This window comes from Podarcis muralis, chromosome 16 (genome assembly GCF_964188315.1).
Source record: "Podarcis muralis chromosome 16, rPodMur119.hap1.1, whole genome shotgun sequence".
In the NCBI taxonomy this organism is placed as follows: domain Eukaryota; kingdom Metazoa; phylum Chordata; class Lepidosauria; order Squamata; family Lacertidae; genus Podarcis; species Podarcis muralis.
The window spans coordinates 16,596,260-16,612,852 of NC_135670.1; the positions used below are offsets into that span (position 1 = coordinate 16,596,260).

Sequence of the window (16,593 nt, forward strand, 5' to 3'; positions counted from 1 at the left end):
ACACGTCCACTTGTCTCCATGGTAGCCATAATACTATGGGAATTGTTTAACCAAAGAAAAACATACATACGTGATTCCACCTTGCATCAACAAAGGCTGCACTTAAAAGTTTGGAGTAATTGCTCCCCTAAACTGGCTCCAGGGTTATCCCCTCTAACTTCAGTTATAACTAATGGATTTATGGGAAATTTTTTTAAAAAATGGGAGGCTTGGCAGCCTGTCAAGATGGACACGTAGAACTTTAACTCTCCGACCAGTAGGCCTAAGACAGATGTGGAATTGATATCTAAAGAAATAGAAACGTGAAACTACTGTACTTTGCCGCATTTTTTTTTTTACTCTAAAATAATGTTCAAAATTGGGCTCGTCTTATACACAGATGGTGCAGAGTGAGGAGTCCACAAATTGGAGTCCACAAACATAGGGGGCATCCTATACATGGGGGCGTCTTATAGACAGAAAAATACGGTAAGTAGAGCATCTCAGGGAATGAAACAAGGAGCTGTTCTCTCTCACTGGGACAGGAGATGGCAATGGCACCAACCCCAATCTGTGAAATGTTCTAATACTTTCAACGGAAGCTGCACTGACGTCTGACCTCATCAGCACCCTCTAATACAGGATTTCTCTATTTCCTCTAGTTGAGTCAAATCCTATTTCTCTGTCTACTTTGTTCTCATGACCAAATATCAGTGATTTTGCTATGGGTAACATTACGGTCTCTTACTAGGCTCCTGCCATAACCACGGTGAGTGTCCTTGGTTTAATCCTTCTAGGATGTGGCAACTTAATCCACACCTCCACGCCCTGATATCGAACAGTGGCTAGCTAAACATCCATTAGATTATTTTCAGCTCAATGACACCCCCAAGGCTTGAGCCCCCAGAGCTACTCAACACTGGGTTCAGTAATTAAATGAAGGATTTGAGGGGTGTGATTCAATTTCAACTGAATTTCCTCTCTATTAATTTAATAGAGATTAGCTCAAAATGGCTCCCAAACCATTTTTGGACCATGACCCTCTTGGTTCCACAAACTCACTCCTGGCACCCCCAAACCAGTGGTTTGCGGTACCTACTAAACAAGATAATAACAAAACAGAGTTCAAAACTAACAATTTATTTATTCAAAAGGGTATTTAATTCAACAAAATGGATGGACTTGAAGCAGTGATGTCAACTTTTCAAAGTCTGAGAGTCAATTGCACCTCCAGGGCCCCCTGGCCACCCCCGCCCCTTGCCTCTTAGCACCACCCCCACTGACCTGGTAATCTCACAGCTTCCCTGGGGGTAGTCCTACCCACTTTGGGAACCAATGAACTAGCTTGTCCCCATCATTTATGAAGTGTTGAAATCTATCCACCTTGTCTAATTGAGGATGACTGCAGATCAGGGTCATAGGAGAGATCAGGGGGTGCTTATTGTTCTGACCAGTTTTTTCCATACCTGGAGATCATTAGCTAAAAAGGAGGCTAGTAACTTTAGCAGTTGTCACATCTGGAGTGGTTAAGCCCCCCCCCCCCCCACCTCACCTTCAGATTCTATAGATAACCAAGAAAAGTGTGGGCTATGAATTATTCTATATGAATTTTTAAGAGCCATGGCATCAGGGATACCAGTTTCAGTGCAGTCCACCTCAGAGCCCGATTTAGGTTTGATGAGGCCCTAAGCTACTGAAGGTAATGGGGCCCTTTATATGTCCAGCTGTCCTTTGTCAACAACCAATTGTCACTGTTTTTTGTGTTGAATATATGCTGTATGGTAATTTATGGATTAATAGGTATCTAAAGCTATTTGCACATGTTGCCATGTAAGCAGTCCATGCAGAATGTAGGCAATCTGTATACAGAAATGAGCAAACCAGTGATATATTTTAGGGAGCAGGCTAGCAGGCGGGGCCCATTACTTACATCATAGGAGCCTACACAACACAAAACACTGTTGCTGTATGTAGGTTTTATTTTATTTGTTTTTTATCTTATATTTTAGAAATGTACATCCAGGTGTTTTTTTTCTTTAGTTTTTTGGGGGGCCCCAAGAGAGTGAGGAATAAGGACTCTGGGGTATCTAAAGTATGAGGTACACAGTTTGAGGCCTGACATTCATCGTATGTTTAAGAAGCTGTGGGAAAGTTAACCATTACACTGAGGGTTAACTTCAAATACCAAGGTTATACAGATACTGCCAGCCTCTTTCTTGAAGTCAGTCAAGGAGGAGGGCTGATCATTTGCTCAACGCTGTCCTCTAAAAAGTTTTAAAAATTCCTGAGATGTATTCTACTCCTCTTTATATCTTTTCTCCTCTGCTTTCTAATTTTTGGGGTTCTTAATGCTATTTCTTCCTTGCTATCCGCCAATTTCCAATGTTTACCACTTCCAACACTTCTCTGGTTTCTAGCAACCCCTTTGCTCTCAACTGGAAAATTAATAATGGTGAAGGCTGTGTACTTCATCATCTTAAGAGGAAAACAGACACCAAAACAGAGGCTGATGAGTAAAAAGGGATCAGTATAGGTAATTTGAACAGAGAACCCAATTTCTGAAAACAAGCTCTGCAATTTCCTGGGTGGCACCTTTTTTAAAGGTGCTGGAGGAGCATGGGTACTTAACTGTGGGCTAATTCACACTTCCATTTTGTGCCTCCATTTCTAGGCACAGGTTTGTGATGTGTGGGCACGGGTTCAAGCCAGGAGTGGGGTATTTCTTTTGTCCCGCCACTTTCCGCAGGAAAACCCACTGTTTACCACCGAATCAAAACAAACACCAGTCTGTGGAACTAGGGGCCTCCTAAAAACCCCAGAACCCTGACCAAGCTACAGCTCCCAGAATTCTTTTGGGGAAGCCATGATGGTTTAAAGTGGTATCAGAGTACTCTAAATGTCTGGCGTGAATGTGGCCCTGGTTGCCTTATTCATTTCGGGTTGAGACGTAATAACGTATTGCTGTTTGTTTCTGAGAGGGAGGGAGTCACTCCTGCTTTAACCGTCTCAAGCAAGAGCAGGAACCATCTGGGAGAGGAACCTTCCGCAAGAAGAAGCCACAGAAACAGGGAATACTTGAGTGTTTGGGCCATGAGCTTTCTTTCTCTGCTCTAGACATTATGTTTCTGTGTCACTGGGTGAGATGATCCCTCTGCTGCCTCCAGGGCTCACGACATGTTGGTCTGACTCACTTCTAGGCCTGTGGCTCATAAACACTTTGAGCAGCACCCGGTGGGCATCTGCCGCCGCCTCGTCCACAAAAATCTTCAGCATATTGTACACCACGGTGAACGACGGGCCCACCTCAGCCACTGGCACCAGGTCTCTGGGCAGCTTCAGTGCTTTGCTGGCTGCCTCCATCAGCAGCTCCACCACCTGCTCCTCGGTGATGGCCACAGCCAGCGGTGACTTGACCAGGGCTTTGAGCTGCTCCAAAGGTTGCCCCGTGTGCTCAGCTGCTTTCCTTAAGGAGGAATCATCCAAGCCGAAGCTGACGCAGTAGCCCTGCAGGGTCTTGGCCAGGAGGTCCACGTTGCATGCGATCGAAAGTGCCGGGATGGGCACAGCCTGTTGGCCGCAGGCTACTGCCGAGACCAGCCACATGTGCTCAACCATGGCGGCCTTCTTCTTCTCCAGGATGCGGTGGGAGATGTTGGGGGTGGCTAAGATGAAGGAGTGGCTCTTCTGCACACCCTGGGTCTCGCTGAGGCTCTCCCCAAGGAGGGGGAAGTCGTACTTGCTGGCCACAACGCTGGAGATCAGGAATACCTTGGGGGCTTTCACTCGCTCGGCCTGGAGGTCTTGCACACAGGCCTCTCGGATCTTCTGCAGGGCCACCGCTTCGCTGAAGCCAGACGGTTGGGTCTGGCGGGCAGCTTCCAGCTCCGCATCCACCTTGGAGAGGACAAAGTAAACGTCCTTGCCAGCTTTCTTGATGTGACGAGACAGTTTGGCGTGGGCAGAGGTGAAGCGCTGAGAGGCAAGGATGATGAAGCAGTCATAGCGGGAGACTTTGATCTCCTCCAGGTAAGTTCTCACGCTGAAATCAGGAGCACTGATGCTTGGCAGGTCCCACAGAACCACGTTGGTGTACTTGGGGTGTGAATAAGCCACAGGGTCCTTACTGGTGCCTGCCCCACTGGTAGGAGCAGCACCCACATCCTCCTCATGCAGATCCAGGAAGGTGTTGATGAAGGTGGACTTGCCTGCTCCAGGTTCACCAGTGACACCCACATCCAGGCAGATGTTCTCCAGGAAGTGAAGAGCGTCTTGGAGCCTCTCGGATAGGTCAGAAAAACTCCCTTTCTCAAAGGCCCTTTTGAGGTCCTCGATCTGCTCCTTGGACAGTCTGGTTTTGTCACTGTCACTGTCATTGTCGCCGTTGTCATCGTCGTCCTCCTCTGCCCTTGAGGCAACTGCTGGCCAAGAAGACCGTGGTCGGCCTAGGGGGAAAAGACCAGGCAAGCAACACTGAATTAATGGGAGCCTTGTAATAAAACACCGATCGGTATAGCAGGGACTCAACTTTATTATGGCAAAGTTACTAAAGACTGTTTGTTCAGCAGAGCAGGCCTGTCAGCTTTGCCATTGAGAGAACCATGGTGGAAGTTGCCCACGCAAAGAGTACCACCGATTCCATGCATCGGTCTCCCACAGAGACCTCTGTGCAATTCATGCCCATTTTGCCACAACTACAGAGAGCAGCAACGTTATAGAGGGATGCTCGCATGAAGCACACAACTTCACATGACTTGAGCTATTCAGTTGGACCACACAGGGACACTCTCCGTCTCCTCTATGGACACGCAACAAAATATAGTTCACCCACACACCCCAATTCCTTCCTCATCACTGTCAGCTGGAGGAATGAAATTCACTTTAGGGGTTTCATATCTCTGTTGCAATAGAGTGCGAGCTCTATATAGTTCTTTCAGCTCATTTTGTTTGATCAGGTCAATCTGAGTATTTCACACACAGGATCAAAGTGTGTGTATAAGTGTGTATAATATATAAAAGGATGTCATATGGAGGGAGAAAGGTTGTTTTCTGCTGCTCCAGAGAAGCGGACACGGAGCAATGGATCCAAACTACAAGAAAGAAGATTCCACCTAAACATTAGGAAGAACTTCCTGACAGTAAGAGCTGTTCGACAGTGGAATTTGCTGCCAAGGAGTGTGGTGGAGTCTCCTTCTTTGGAGGTCTTTAAGCAGAGGCTTGACAACCATATGTCAGGAGTGCTCTGATGGTGTTTCCTGCTTGGCAGGAGGTTGGACTCGATGGCCCTTGTGGTCTATTCCAACTCTATGATTCTAAGTGTTTGTGTGCAGCTTAGTGGCTAAGAGACTAACTTAGCAACCGTGGATTCAGCAGGGCTCAATAGCAACTGGTGCCCATTGAGACTGATAAGGCGAAGACAGAGAGGCCAATGATAGGTGGAGCCAGAGCCAATGACAGGTGGACCCACACTGGCAATAGGCTTGCAGGCACACTACTATGCCACCAGATGGCAGCAATGGGGAGAAAGAGGCTGCAGGCACACAATTGTGCCACCAGATGGCAGCAGTGGATGGAAAGATATGCCACCATGGTAAAGGTAAAGGTACCCCTGCCCATACGGGCCAGTCATGACTGACTCTAGGGTTGCGCGCTCATCTCGCTCAAGAGGCCGGGAGCCAGCGCCGTCCAAAGACACTTCCGGGTCACGTGGCCAGCGTGACGAAGCTGCAACTGGCGAGCCAGCACCAGCGCCGCACACGGAAACGCCGTTTACCTTCCCGCTATAAAGCGGTACTTATTTATCTACTTGCACTTAGGGGTGCTTTCGAACTGCTAGGTGGGCAGGTGCCACCATAAGTACAAACAAACAAACAAACAAACAAACAAACAAACAATTTCATTCATTCCCCATGCATCTGACTGGGTTGCCCCTGCCAATCTGGGTGGCTTCCTAGAAATAATAGCCTGGAAATAACTGAAAGCCCAAATCTAGCACCTAGTCATAAGCCTCAAACACTAATCTTTTGACCCTTAACCCCGACTCTCTAACTCTAACCCTCTAACCTAAAGACAACTGCGAGGGATTCAACTTTGTGAAAATGTCATATGTTCTTTAGCGGCGAGTCCTGCCTTGTAGGGGTTGGACTAGATGACTTCTGGGGTGTCCCTTCCAACTGTACAGTTCCGAGTCTACGCCAGGCCTTAATCACTCCAACCTGTCCCCATCCATAATCATGGAAGCTCCCTTCCCAGAACCTCCCCACTAGGGCTGCTGTCTCTCACCTCCCATCACCTCAGAAATGTGGAGGCCTTGCCACGATGCCCTTCCATGGTTCCACGTTTTGATGGTGTCCTAGTTCCCTGTACTCTAGGGCCACTTCTTGGGGCAGCAGCCACTGCAGATGGCAAGCATTCTCCCCAAGGGCTTGGGGAGCTCACATTTGTTCTCCAAGCAGTCTGGCCTGGCCTGGATGGTGCTATAGAAACCAGCCTTGGCCCAGGGCCCCCTCCCAATTGGCCAAGTTGGCTTTCCCAGTGTGATGTCAGAGGCAGGTCTGGGATTGCTAGTTTGATGTGCCGGAAGGAAAGAGTCCTGTGAAGGGATGGAGATGTTTGCATACTGGGAGGCACCGAAACCTAAGAACATAAAATGCAGGTCGGTTGCTCACCTAGTCCAGCATCCTGTTCTCACAGTGGCAAGACAGGTGCTCCAAAGGCATGGGTAGGCAAACTAAGGCCTGGGAGCCAGATTCAGCCCAAATCCGGCCCACGGATGGTCCGGGAATCAGCGTGTTTTTACATGAGTAGAATGTGTGCTTTCATTTAAAATGCATCTCTGGGTTGTTTGTGGGGCATAGGAATTCATTCATTTCCCCCCCTTCAAAATATAGTCCGGCCTCCCACAAGGTCTGAGGGACAGTGGACCGGCCCCCTGCTGAAAAAGTTTGCTGACCCCTGTCCAAAGGGAAATCCTCAAGCAGGACCTGAGCATAAGAGCCCATTGCTGCCTCCAACTGTTGGGGCACAGCATAAGGTAAAGGTAAAGGTAAAGGTAAAGGTACCCCTGCCCGTACGGGCCAGTCTTGACAGACTCTAGGGTTGTGCGCCCATCTCACTCTATAGGCCGGGGGCCAGCGCTGTCCGGAGACACTTCCGGGTCACGTGACCAGCGTGACATCGCTGCTCTGCCGAGCCAGAGCCGCACACGGAAACGCCGTTTACCTTCCCGCTAGTAAGCGGTCCCTATTTATCTACTTGCACCCGGGGGTGCTTTCGAACTGCTAGGTTGGCAGGCGCTGGGACCAAGCGACGGGAGCACACCCCGCCGCAGGGATTCGAACCGCCGACCTTTCGATCGGCAAGCCCTAGGCGCTGAGGCTTTTACCCACAGCGCCACCCGTATCCCCCGGGGCACAGCATAGCCATAACCAAAAGCCTTCTCCTTTTATGAATTTGTCCAATCCTCTTTTAAAGCCAGTCTAGTTAGTGGCCATCCCTGCCTCCTGTAGGAGCCAGTTCCTTCTTTTAACTATGCTCTGCATGAAGGAGGACTGCCTTTTATCTGCCCAGAATCCTCTGACATTCAGGAGGGTCTTTTACCAGCTTGGGTTGGTAAGACAGCTACAGCCACCTGGAGCAGGATAGCTTAATCATGCGTTTGTAACCTCATGGCTGGACTACTGCAATGCACTCTATGTGGGGCTACCCTAGGGGTCGCTCTGGAGGCTGCAGGTGGTGCAGAAGGTGGTGGCTTGGTGCCATAGAGACTTAAGTTGCTAGAAGGCCTGCACATGACACCCTGCTTCTGGGATTCTCACCGGCCGCTACCAGGCCAAGTTCCAGTCACATGTATTAACGTGCATCTCAGGACCAGCTTACCCGAGAGACCGCTTTATCCCTTATACATCCAGCAGATTGCTGTGGTCTACGGGAGAGTCTCTCCTGGAAGGTCCAAAGATCTCAGAAGCCCATTCCGCAGTAACTCAGATCAGGGTGTTTAGTGTGGCTACTCCTGTCCTGTAGAATAGCATCCCTATCAAAATACAACAAGATGCCCATGCTCTGCACTTTCCAGAAATAATTGAAGATATATTTATTCCAACAGGTTTTCCTAGATGGATAAATGGGTCTTTGTCACAAGAGTCCATTTGTTAGGGCCTTAATCTCATTTTAAATGTATTTGTTATTTTGGTGTTTTTAACTTTTTAATTGTCTTATGTGTAAATTGCTTAAGATGGTGGTTTAGAAGGTGTTCAATATATTGCAATAATAATATATAATTGTAACAATAAATTAAGAAGACTGCAGTCACTCAGGAAAGTGATGGGAGTCCTTACAGTTTTATAGCTAGGCCAGCAGAGGGCAGTGTGTCACTTTTCAGTGCTCATTTGTGAGCCAGTGACAAACACACACACAATTCCCTAATACAATTCCCAGCGTACTTGTTTAATCGAAGGAACATTTGAGGAACAATAGAGAAATTGCGAAAAGGAGGGAAGTTCACAAATCTCTTAATGGGAAGGTGTGGGTGCTATTATTTGCATATCAGCCAGATATAGTGCAATTTAAGTGCAACAAACAAACAGAAAGGGCAGCTCTCTGCCCCAAGGCGATTACAGTTTAAACTTTGACCCAGAAGGATCCAGCATGATATCCACTGCTATATTAGTTCCATAGACAAAGCAGGTTGCTGCAGAGTTCCTGTTTCCCTGCTTGGTAATGTTAAGTCTATACATGTTTATTCAGAAACCAGCGCCATCAGCTTCAAAAGGGATTTGGTAAATCAGCAGAGGACTGCAGGCTTGAAGTGACTTGTGGGCTTCATTGTGGCATCGTATCTCATGTGTTGCCGTTTTATTGCAGTTTGTTCCTTTTTATCCTTATGAGCTGCCCAGATGCCTTCAGTTATGGGGTTGCCTTCTGAGAACAAAATGCATAAATGTAGAACAACCTAAACTGCAAGCTTTCATTCAGGGATAGGGAACATGTCGCTATTAGCCAGGTTCAAGGAAAAGGAATCTGTGGAGTTAGTTGAAAGCAAAACTTTCCAACCTCTGCCACATCAAGAGAGGAGCCAAGAAGCCCAAAGTTTCACATTATGCTGAACCAGACGTTCTCAACCTGGCGCCCCAATAACTGCCATTATTCCCACCTTGCACAGGCCTGTTTGGGATATAAGCAAACAGGAACCCATTAACTCGACTGGTTGAGATGTAGGGTATGTTTGTGGCAGTGTTTTCCCCCCTCCACTTTCCTTCATTGGGTAAATTTTGAGGCTGTTCAGAGGTAGCACCAAACCACAGTTTGCCGTTTCAAGATTCCCACGCTCTCCCCTTCCTCCGTGCACAAGGATTAGGGAACACAATGTTTGGCCAAACAATGGGTTGTGCAAACCAGGCTTACAAGCTGCCTTGAAGCTCCCTGCAACACACAAAATCAAACCACCACTTTTCAGCCTCAGCCCAAGGCTCACACCCGATCACAGTCGCAACCCGACTGGTTTGGAGTTACATCTGCATAGCCTCGTACCCCTGAGACATCCGCTGCCCGCTTGTGATTATTACTCGAAGTGCAAAACATATTTAAACACAGAAGACAGGGTTCAAACGGAAGGGCAATGTTTATTTTCAATTCTGTTCCCAGCATACAAAATGATACAAGAACGTCGCAGCAGTATTTATAAAAGGCACATACGATAGCACTCTCAAGTTTGAAGGCCAACTCTCTAACGCAGCATAAAAGCCACCACTAACACCGGGCCCAATCCACCCCACAGCTACGCATGCAGGAACTCTCAGATTAATGGGCCACAGCTGCAATCCTGTACCTGGGAGTAACCGTGACTTAATGCAACAAGACTGACTTCCAAGCAGATGTGGTTAGGACTGGGCTGTAAGACCCTATTCTAATTCTGTGCAGGATCGCAGCTACAGGGCAATACAAGTTTGCACTGTGTGGCAGTAGATTTATCGATATCCTCTGGCCCCTCGTTGACTCTTTCAGGAAGTATCCAGGCACAATTATTAATTCTGCTCTCAAACCAATTCTCTTCTTTTTGGAGGCCAATCTGAGGTAGAAGGGGTTCAAGGCCAGGAAGGGATTTCATAGGTACAATTTTGACTTAAGCCATCTCAGATTGTGGGATGCCACTGACATCCCAAAAGGCAATGTCCTACAGGTCAAACCTGGGCAGCTTGCAAGGGTCAAAAGGTAAGCCTAGGAGCCCCAAACTAAGTTTTCCAGGCTGCAATCCTAACCTCACTGAATTCAATAGGACTTGGTGAGTGATATTCAGTGAAGTTTTACAAGACAGCAATAGTCCCTTCACAGTTAATTCCTCCCAAACGAGAGGCACTGCGATGACTGTTTGCATTTGCTATGACTGCAGCTTCTGAAATTTGGTCTTTTAATTTCAGGGGTTCTCCTCTGTGTAAAAACTTCATTGCATATGACCCTCGGAGTAGGCACAGTTAGGATTGCACTCGATGGCCAGGCCCCTAATGAGACCGCCATAAACTGATGCTCTTCAGCCGAGTAGTGACCAAGGGTTTAAAGCATTAAAAACAAAATTCATAACAGCACACTTCATCTTTTCTTAAAAACAGTTTCTTTAAAAAAATCACGCTTAATTACAAAGATTCATAAGGAACATTTACAACAGCCTCAAGAGGAGGGAGAGGTTAGACTTTAATACATGGTGGAAGGCAACATGAGAGTGGAGATCAGACCAAGAAGGAAGACGTCTGTTTAAATTCACCCTGGAAAAAGAGAGAGAGAGAGAAGAAACCTCTAAGTTACACAGCATGAGAAAGCCAGCAGGGCAGCCTTCCCCCCAGCGGGGGCTTTGGACTACAAGTCTCATCAGTCCTCAGCCAGCTTGGGGGAGGCTGCTGTAGAGAGCCAGACCGCATAAATTCAGAACCCCAAAGTTTCAAGGTGCATAATCCTCACAGCTCTTAGCTGTATGCCTGTGTCTCCTCCCGTCATCGGGAGTGATCTTGCACCACCAGCATGCCACGACTGCTAACAATGGCCACGTGGCCACAAAAGGATGGCAGAGTTTTTAATAATAAACACTTTGCCCTGATATTGCACTTTCCATGCGTTCAAAACTTGTCACACACACACACTGGCTTCTTGTAATCCTTACAACAACCCTGTTAAGGTGGGCTTGCTGTCACAGGTGTGTGTGACTGTGTGTTGAAGCTGGGGCACTGAACTACTATTATGTTTTTAGATATGCTGCAAGCCACCAAGAGTGGCTGGGGAAGCCCAGCCAGATGGGCAGGGTATAAATAAAATTGTTGTTGTTGTTTATTACCATTGGATTTTTTTTATAACAGGCTAAGAACAGCCACCCAACATCCAAACTTGTAGCTTGGACACAGCCAATACTTTCTCTCCAGACCAGTGTTTCCCAAAGTGGGCAGGACCACTCCTTGAGAGGGGATTACATGGGGGGTGTCTAACAGGCAAGGGGGCGTTGCAGATGGGCATGCACACAGATCACTTATTTAACAAATGACCAGGCTAGAGCCTAGAGCGAAACACCTCCCTTGCTTCATATTTAAAGTTTTACCGCTCTTATCACTTTCAAAGCTATTTACTTTGGTCACGTTTGTTTGTAGCTTTGATGCTGAGTTGTCGCAATAATAGCTATTTATTTTCTTATAAATTAGTTATTGAACATCTGTGGTAGGTGAGGGTTTGTGCATGTTTGGTAGTTATAAATAAATATTCTATGCTATAAACTTCATTCACCCCTTATGTTTTTGTTAGTAAGAATGTGTCAAAACATTTTTCATGCAATATTCTATGCTGCGACCGATCTATCTATCTATCTATCTATCCATCCATCCATCCATCCATCCATCCATCCATCCATCCATCCACAAGCTTAGATCATATCATATATTTATTTTGGCATGTATTTATTTTTCATATAAGCACGCGGTCAAGTTTGTTAACATTTTGAACTTCAGTTCTGAAGAATTCATTTTACTGGGTTGGGTAGGGGGCACTCGGGATGGGTTTATGGCACCAAGGAGGCAGTGGCCCCCCAAAAGTTTGGAAACCACTGGTCTAGGAAATCACCTGAGTTGGTGTGCGCTGTCCGAGAGAACCTACATAGGTACCCTTTAAACCAAGGGTTGTCAACCTGGTCCCTACCGCCCACTAATGGGTGCTTCAGGATTCTAGGTGGGCAGCAGGGGGTTCTACGGTACAAGCTGAATCCTCCTTCCATCGAGCACTGGTGGGCGGTAAGGAAATTTTACCATCAAGAAAGATGCATTAGTGGGCGGTAGGTATGAAAAGGTTGACTACCCCCTGCTCATGGTCCCACCTTTTTCTCTTCCAAATAAAGAAATAAATTCATGAGCACATTTGCAAACCCACCAGAGACTTGAGTGGCCCCATCATTCCTCCCAGTCGGAGGCTGCCAAAAACACCACTCATTGCAACATTGCCACGCCTAACAAAACCAGCTTTTCTGGGGAAAGAACAGAGCAAGTTCCTGTTCTACTTACATCACTTCGGGTAGAAGGTTGGCTGTAAATGACCTTCTTATTGCTGGTGGTGCTAAAATAGGTAGAGAAATGAAAGATTAGAGGCAGGGACCTGGCAATAGAGGAAGATATCCCAGAAGCGGAGGCAGAAGGCGGAATGCTGAGGGTGCCATTCAGCTAAATCCCAGGCCATATTCACACCATACAATTCACAGGTTGCAGAGTTGGAAGGGGCCGCCAAGGGTCATCTAGTCCTACCCTCTGCAATGTAGGAACCACAGCTCAAGAATCCCTGGCAACCTCTGCTTAAAAACCTCCAGTGAAGGAGAGTCCACCTTCTCAGGTAGTCCGTTCCACTGTCAAAAGGCTGTACCTTCGGAAAGTTCTTCCTAATGTTTGGTTGGAATTTCCTTGTCATTTTAATCCATCAGTTTGGGTTCCACCCTCTGAATCAACAGAAAACAAGCTTGCTCCATCTTCCATGTGACAGCCCTTAAAATATTTGAAGATGGCTATCCTATCACCTCTTAAGTCTTCTCTCTAAACATCCCAAACTCCCTCAACCATTCCTCATAAGGCTTGGTCTCCAGGCGTCTGACCATCCTGGTTGCCCTCCTCTGCACACCTTCCAGCTTGTCAACACCTTTCTTAAAATGTGCCGCCCAAAACTGGACACAAGAATCCAGGTGGGGGGGTCTAACCAAGGCAGAACAGAGTGGCACTTTGGCTTTCCTTGAGGTGGACACTCTACTTCTATTGATGGAGCCTGGAATCGCATTTGCTTTTGTTTGCTGCTGCATCACACTGTTGGCTCTTAAGAGGAGTCAACAGAGTTCCTGTGAAGCAAGATTGAGTGCTAAACCACTCTGGTAACTGTAGCTCTGTGAGGAGAATATGGGTGTCCTATCAACTCTCACCATTCTTAACAGTTCCCAGGATTCTTTTGGTGAAGAAGCCATAACTGTTTAAAGTGGCACCACAGCGCTTTAAATGCATGGCATGAATGTGGCCCTATTTAGAGCAGACCCACCTTAGCCATGCCGGTTAATTTCAGTGGGTCTACTCTGAGTAGGGCTAACACCAGATGCAACCCCTTTTGGCATATAAGCAATGTATACAAGTTCGTTAATAAATAACTCTGGGCACCTCACACCCAGAGGCTCCCACCGGGAGGCTGGCGCACCGTGGCTCCTTCTGCAAGCGCCACCCACTCCCACCACCCTCTTCGGTGGCTAGGAATGGGGCCAAGGGGAACCCAGTGGCCCCCAAGCCTCAGCCAACATATAAGAGTTTTGGGGGCAGGAGGAATATGTGGGGAGGGGATGAGAGAGGCAGGGCAATGTGGGTGGGAAGAAGGGTTCTGGTGGAGGAGACACCGACGCCGCCAACCCAACTGGCCAAGCTTCTACTCACTCTCTTCTTTCTGAAAAAGAGGGGGAAAACAAAACTTTAGCCAACAAGGCAAACTTCAGTTTCCTCAAATCATTTGGGCAAATCTTCTTCTTCTGACAATTACATTCGCACTATACATTCAAAGCACAGTGACACTCCTTTAAACAGTCATGGCTCCTTCCCCAAAAGAGTCCTGGGAGCTGTAGTTTGCTAAGATGCTGAAGAGTTCTGAAGAAACACCCGTATTTCCCACTTCCAGAGCTACAATTTCTAGAGTGGTTTAACAGTCAACCCCTCTTCTCAGGGAAGTCTGGGAATTGTAGCTCTGGGAGGAGAATAGGGGGCGATCTCCTCACAACTCTCAGCACCCTTAGCAAACTACAGCCAGGCCGCATTCACACTCTACATTTAAAGGAGGATTGTATCGTTTGAACAGTCATGGCTTCCCTCAGAGAATCCTGGGAAATGTAGAATTTGAAGAGCTCCCAGTGTGGAGACAAAATTGGGTTAGGATCTACTTGGACTTCTTTTGGGGGCACTTGACTAATCCCAGTAAACTCTGTTCCTATCCTATTTCTTGAAAGGAGTCAGACACAGGAGAGAGGGAGATGTGATGTTTCGAGCTTTTCAGAAAAGGAGAAGGAAGGAATGCAGTGGTATCTTCTGAAAGTACCTCAGATGCTCTACTGTCTAGACTGCAAAAAGTCACGTTCAGCTGATTTGCTGATCAACTTCCCTTTCGCATTGTTCCAAGTCTAAACTGACTGCTTGCGGTCATATTTGTGACACTTGCTTTGATGCTTTGTAACATGTCTCTAAAAAGCTATCCTCTCTGCTTGTGTGCAGCGTTTCCTGTGAGGGGCTAGGCCGAGACCTTGTCCTCTGTGCAGCTCTCAAAGCTACCACTTTTTAATAAAGAAGATTCTCAACAGTTCTTAATCCTAAAACTTCTGTCTGGAGACTATTTCTTAGACTCCACATTTGGGAATATGAAATAACTATTAATCCGCTCTGGAAATTGTAGCCCTCTGAGGGGAACAGGGTACACTTAAGAAACTTCCTTTCCCAGGATCCTTTGGGGGAAGCCATGACAGTGTAAAGTGATAGGATACTGCTATAAACGTACGGTGTGAATGTAGCCTGGCTATAGTTTGTAAAGGGTGCAGGGTTGCTAGGAGACCCACAATTCCCCTCAAAGAGCTACAACTGCCAAAGTGGAATAACAATATTAATGGGAACTGCAGCACTGGGAGAGGGACAGGGGCCTCCTAACAACTCTTAGCACCCTTAATAAACTATAGCTCCCAAAATTATTTGGGGGACGCCATGACAGTTTCAAGTTCCTCAAAGTGCTTTAAATGTTTAGTCTGTAGCCTAGGTCAGCCTTTTGCCAGCTTGGTTCTTTCCAGAGGTTATTGGCTACAGCTCCCCTGAGCCAGCAGCTGCCACAGCTGCCTCACAGGATTGTTTAAGGGCCTTACAAGCACCTATGTCATTTATGGCCACGATTCGACAACCATGTAAGGTAGTCCAATGCCATCCCCATATTGCAGGCTCCTGCCTATTTGGGGAAGTGCATGGGATATCAAACCAAACGCCAAGCCCAGAAAACCTTGCCAGGCCACCTCAGTGGAGGAAGCCGCATATATAATCAAACTAAACACTGCATGACATGATCGGTTCAAGCGCATAGCCTGCTACTTACTGCTGAAGAAGCCCCGGGTGTAGGCGAACCAGACCCCAAAGATCACCAGGCCTAGGACGATGAGAAGCACCACCACACCAGCAACGATGCCGCCCACGTTGACTTCACCTGCACAGAAAAGGAAGGTGGTATTCAGCAATTCAGTAATTCTGAAAAGGAGCCTGTCACACTGCAAGACCCTACACAGTCCGTCCGGGGACACCTGTATACCCTAGACTGACTCTAATTCATTGGAGGTTTTCTCCTTCAACTTTGGCTGAAGTGGGGCAGCAAGCCTAACACGCAGGGAGATTTTGTTTCTTACTCATGTCTCTCTTTACAGCGGGGTGTTTAATGATGGTTTTTTTCTGCCTGAGGCCTGTTGTCACCTTTGGCAAACTGCCTTGGGGGTGCCACCCCACACTTGTAATACTTTTCCTCTTTATGTGGTAATTCCATACTCCTACTGGGCTTCTGCGGCCTTATCCTGTTTTTTCCAAAGACACATACTAGAAGGTACTTGGAATGCCAATTAATGGATTAGCTTCAGGTATCTTTTCATCATTCCTGCCCTGTCAACCAAGATCCTTTTGTTTGTGATCTTACTTCCACTTTTCCAATCCCATACTTCAGCCATTTCATCTTGGGAAATTCCTGACCTTTTTTTCCCAATAGTGGAAAGCACCTTCTAAATCACCGTATCCTAGTATCGATCAAGGCTGTATACAGTGAGGGAGGGATGTTAAGCTCCCTCCAAGAGCACCAAAAATTCATATTCGGAAATTCATTATTCATAAAAAGAATACTAGAACATAATGAAGTAATAACTGGCTATACCTTACCCATGGACCCTCTAATTTTACCATCTGAATATGCTGAAGAAACTGCACTAAGGGGACAGGGAATTAATGCAAACATCTCTTAACTTGCTGCCAGAATGGTTACAGCATTTGTCAAAATTGGGGGTGGGGCAGGAATGAGAATACCATCCTCAAGAGAATGCATAACTAAAATCTGGGACACAGTATATGCATG

At 47.0% G+C, this 16,593-nt stretch overlaps 2 protein-coding genes across 6 annotated transcripts in view; both read right to left on the minus strand.

Moving 5' to 3' along the window:
* F11R (F11 receptor) overlaps positions 1-16,593 on the minus strand; it is a 313,105-nt gene that overhangs the window by 273,925 nt on the left and 22,587 nt on the right. For 2 of the 5 annotated variants that reach the window (XM_028709808.2, XM_028709807.2), the window contains exons 7-9: positions 15,580-15,687; positions 12,504-12,555; positions 9,577-10,733 (exon numbers count right to left, since the gene is read on the minus strand). In XM_028709808.2, the coding sequence (XP_028565641.1) occupies positions 10,628-10,733; positions 12,504-12,555; positions 15,580-15,687 (266 nt within the window). In that variant the 3' untranslated portion in view covers positions 9,577-10,627. Of the gene's footprint in view, positions 1-9,576; positions 10,734-12,503; positions 12,556-13,895; positions 13,930-15,579; positions 15,688-16,593 lie in introns of those variants that run through there. The other 3 variants (XM_077920315.1, XM_077920316.1, XM_077920317.1) reach the window with 3 other exon arrangements.
* On the minus strand, positions 2,185-6,265 carry LOC114586973 (interferon-inducible GTPase 5-like). The gene is made up of 2 exons (XM_028710852.2): positions 6,259-6,265; positions 2,185-4,529 (listed from the first exon to the last, which is right to left on the minus strand). Exons 1-2 carry the CDS (start codon positions 6,263-6,265, stop codon positions 3,097-3,099), a joined length of 1,440 nt encoding a protein of 479 aa, XP_028566685.2. The 3' UTR covers positions 2,185-3,096.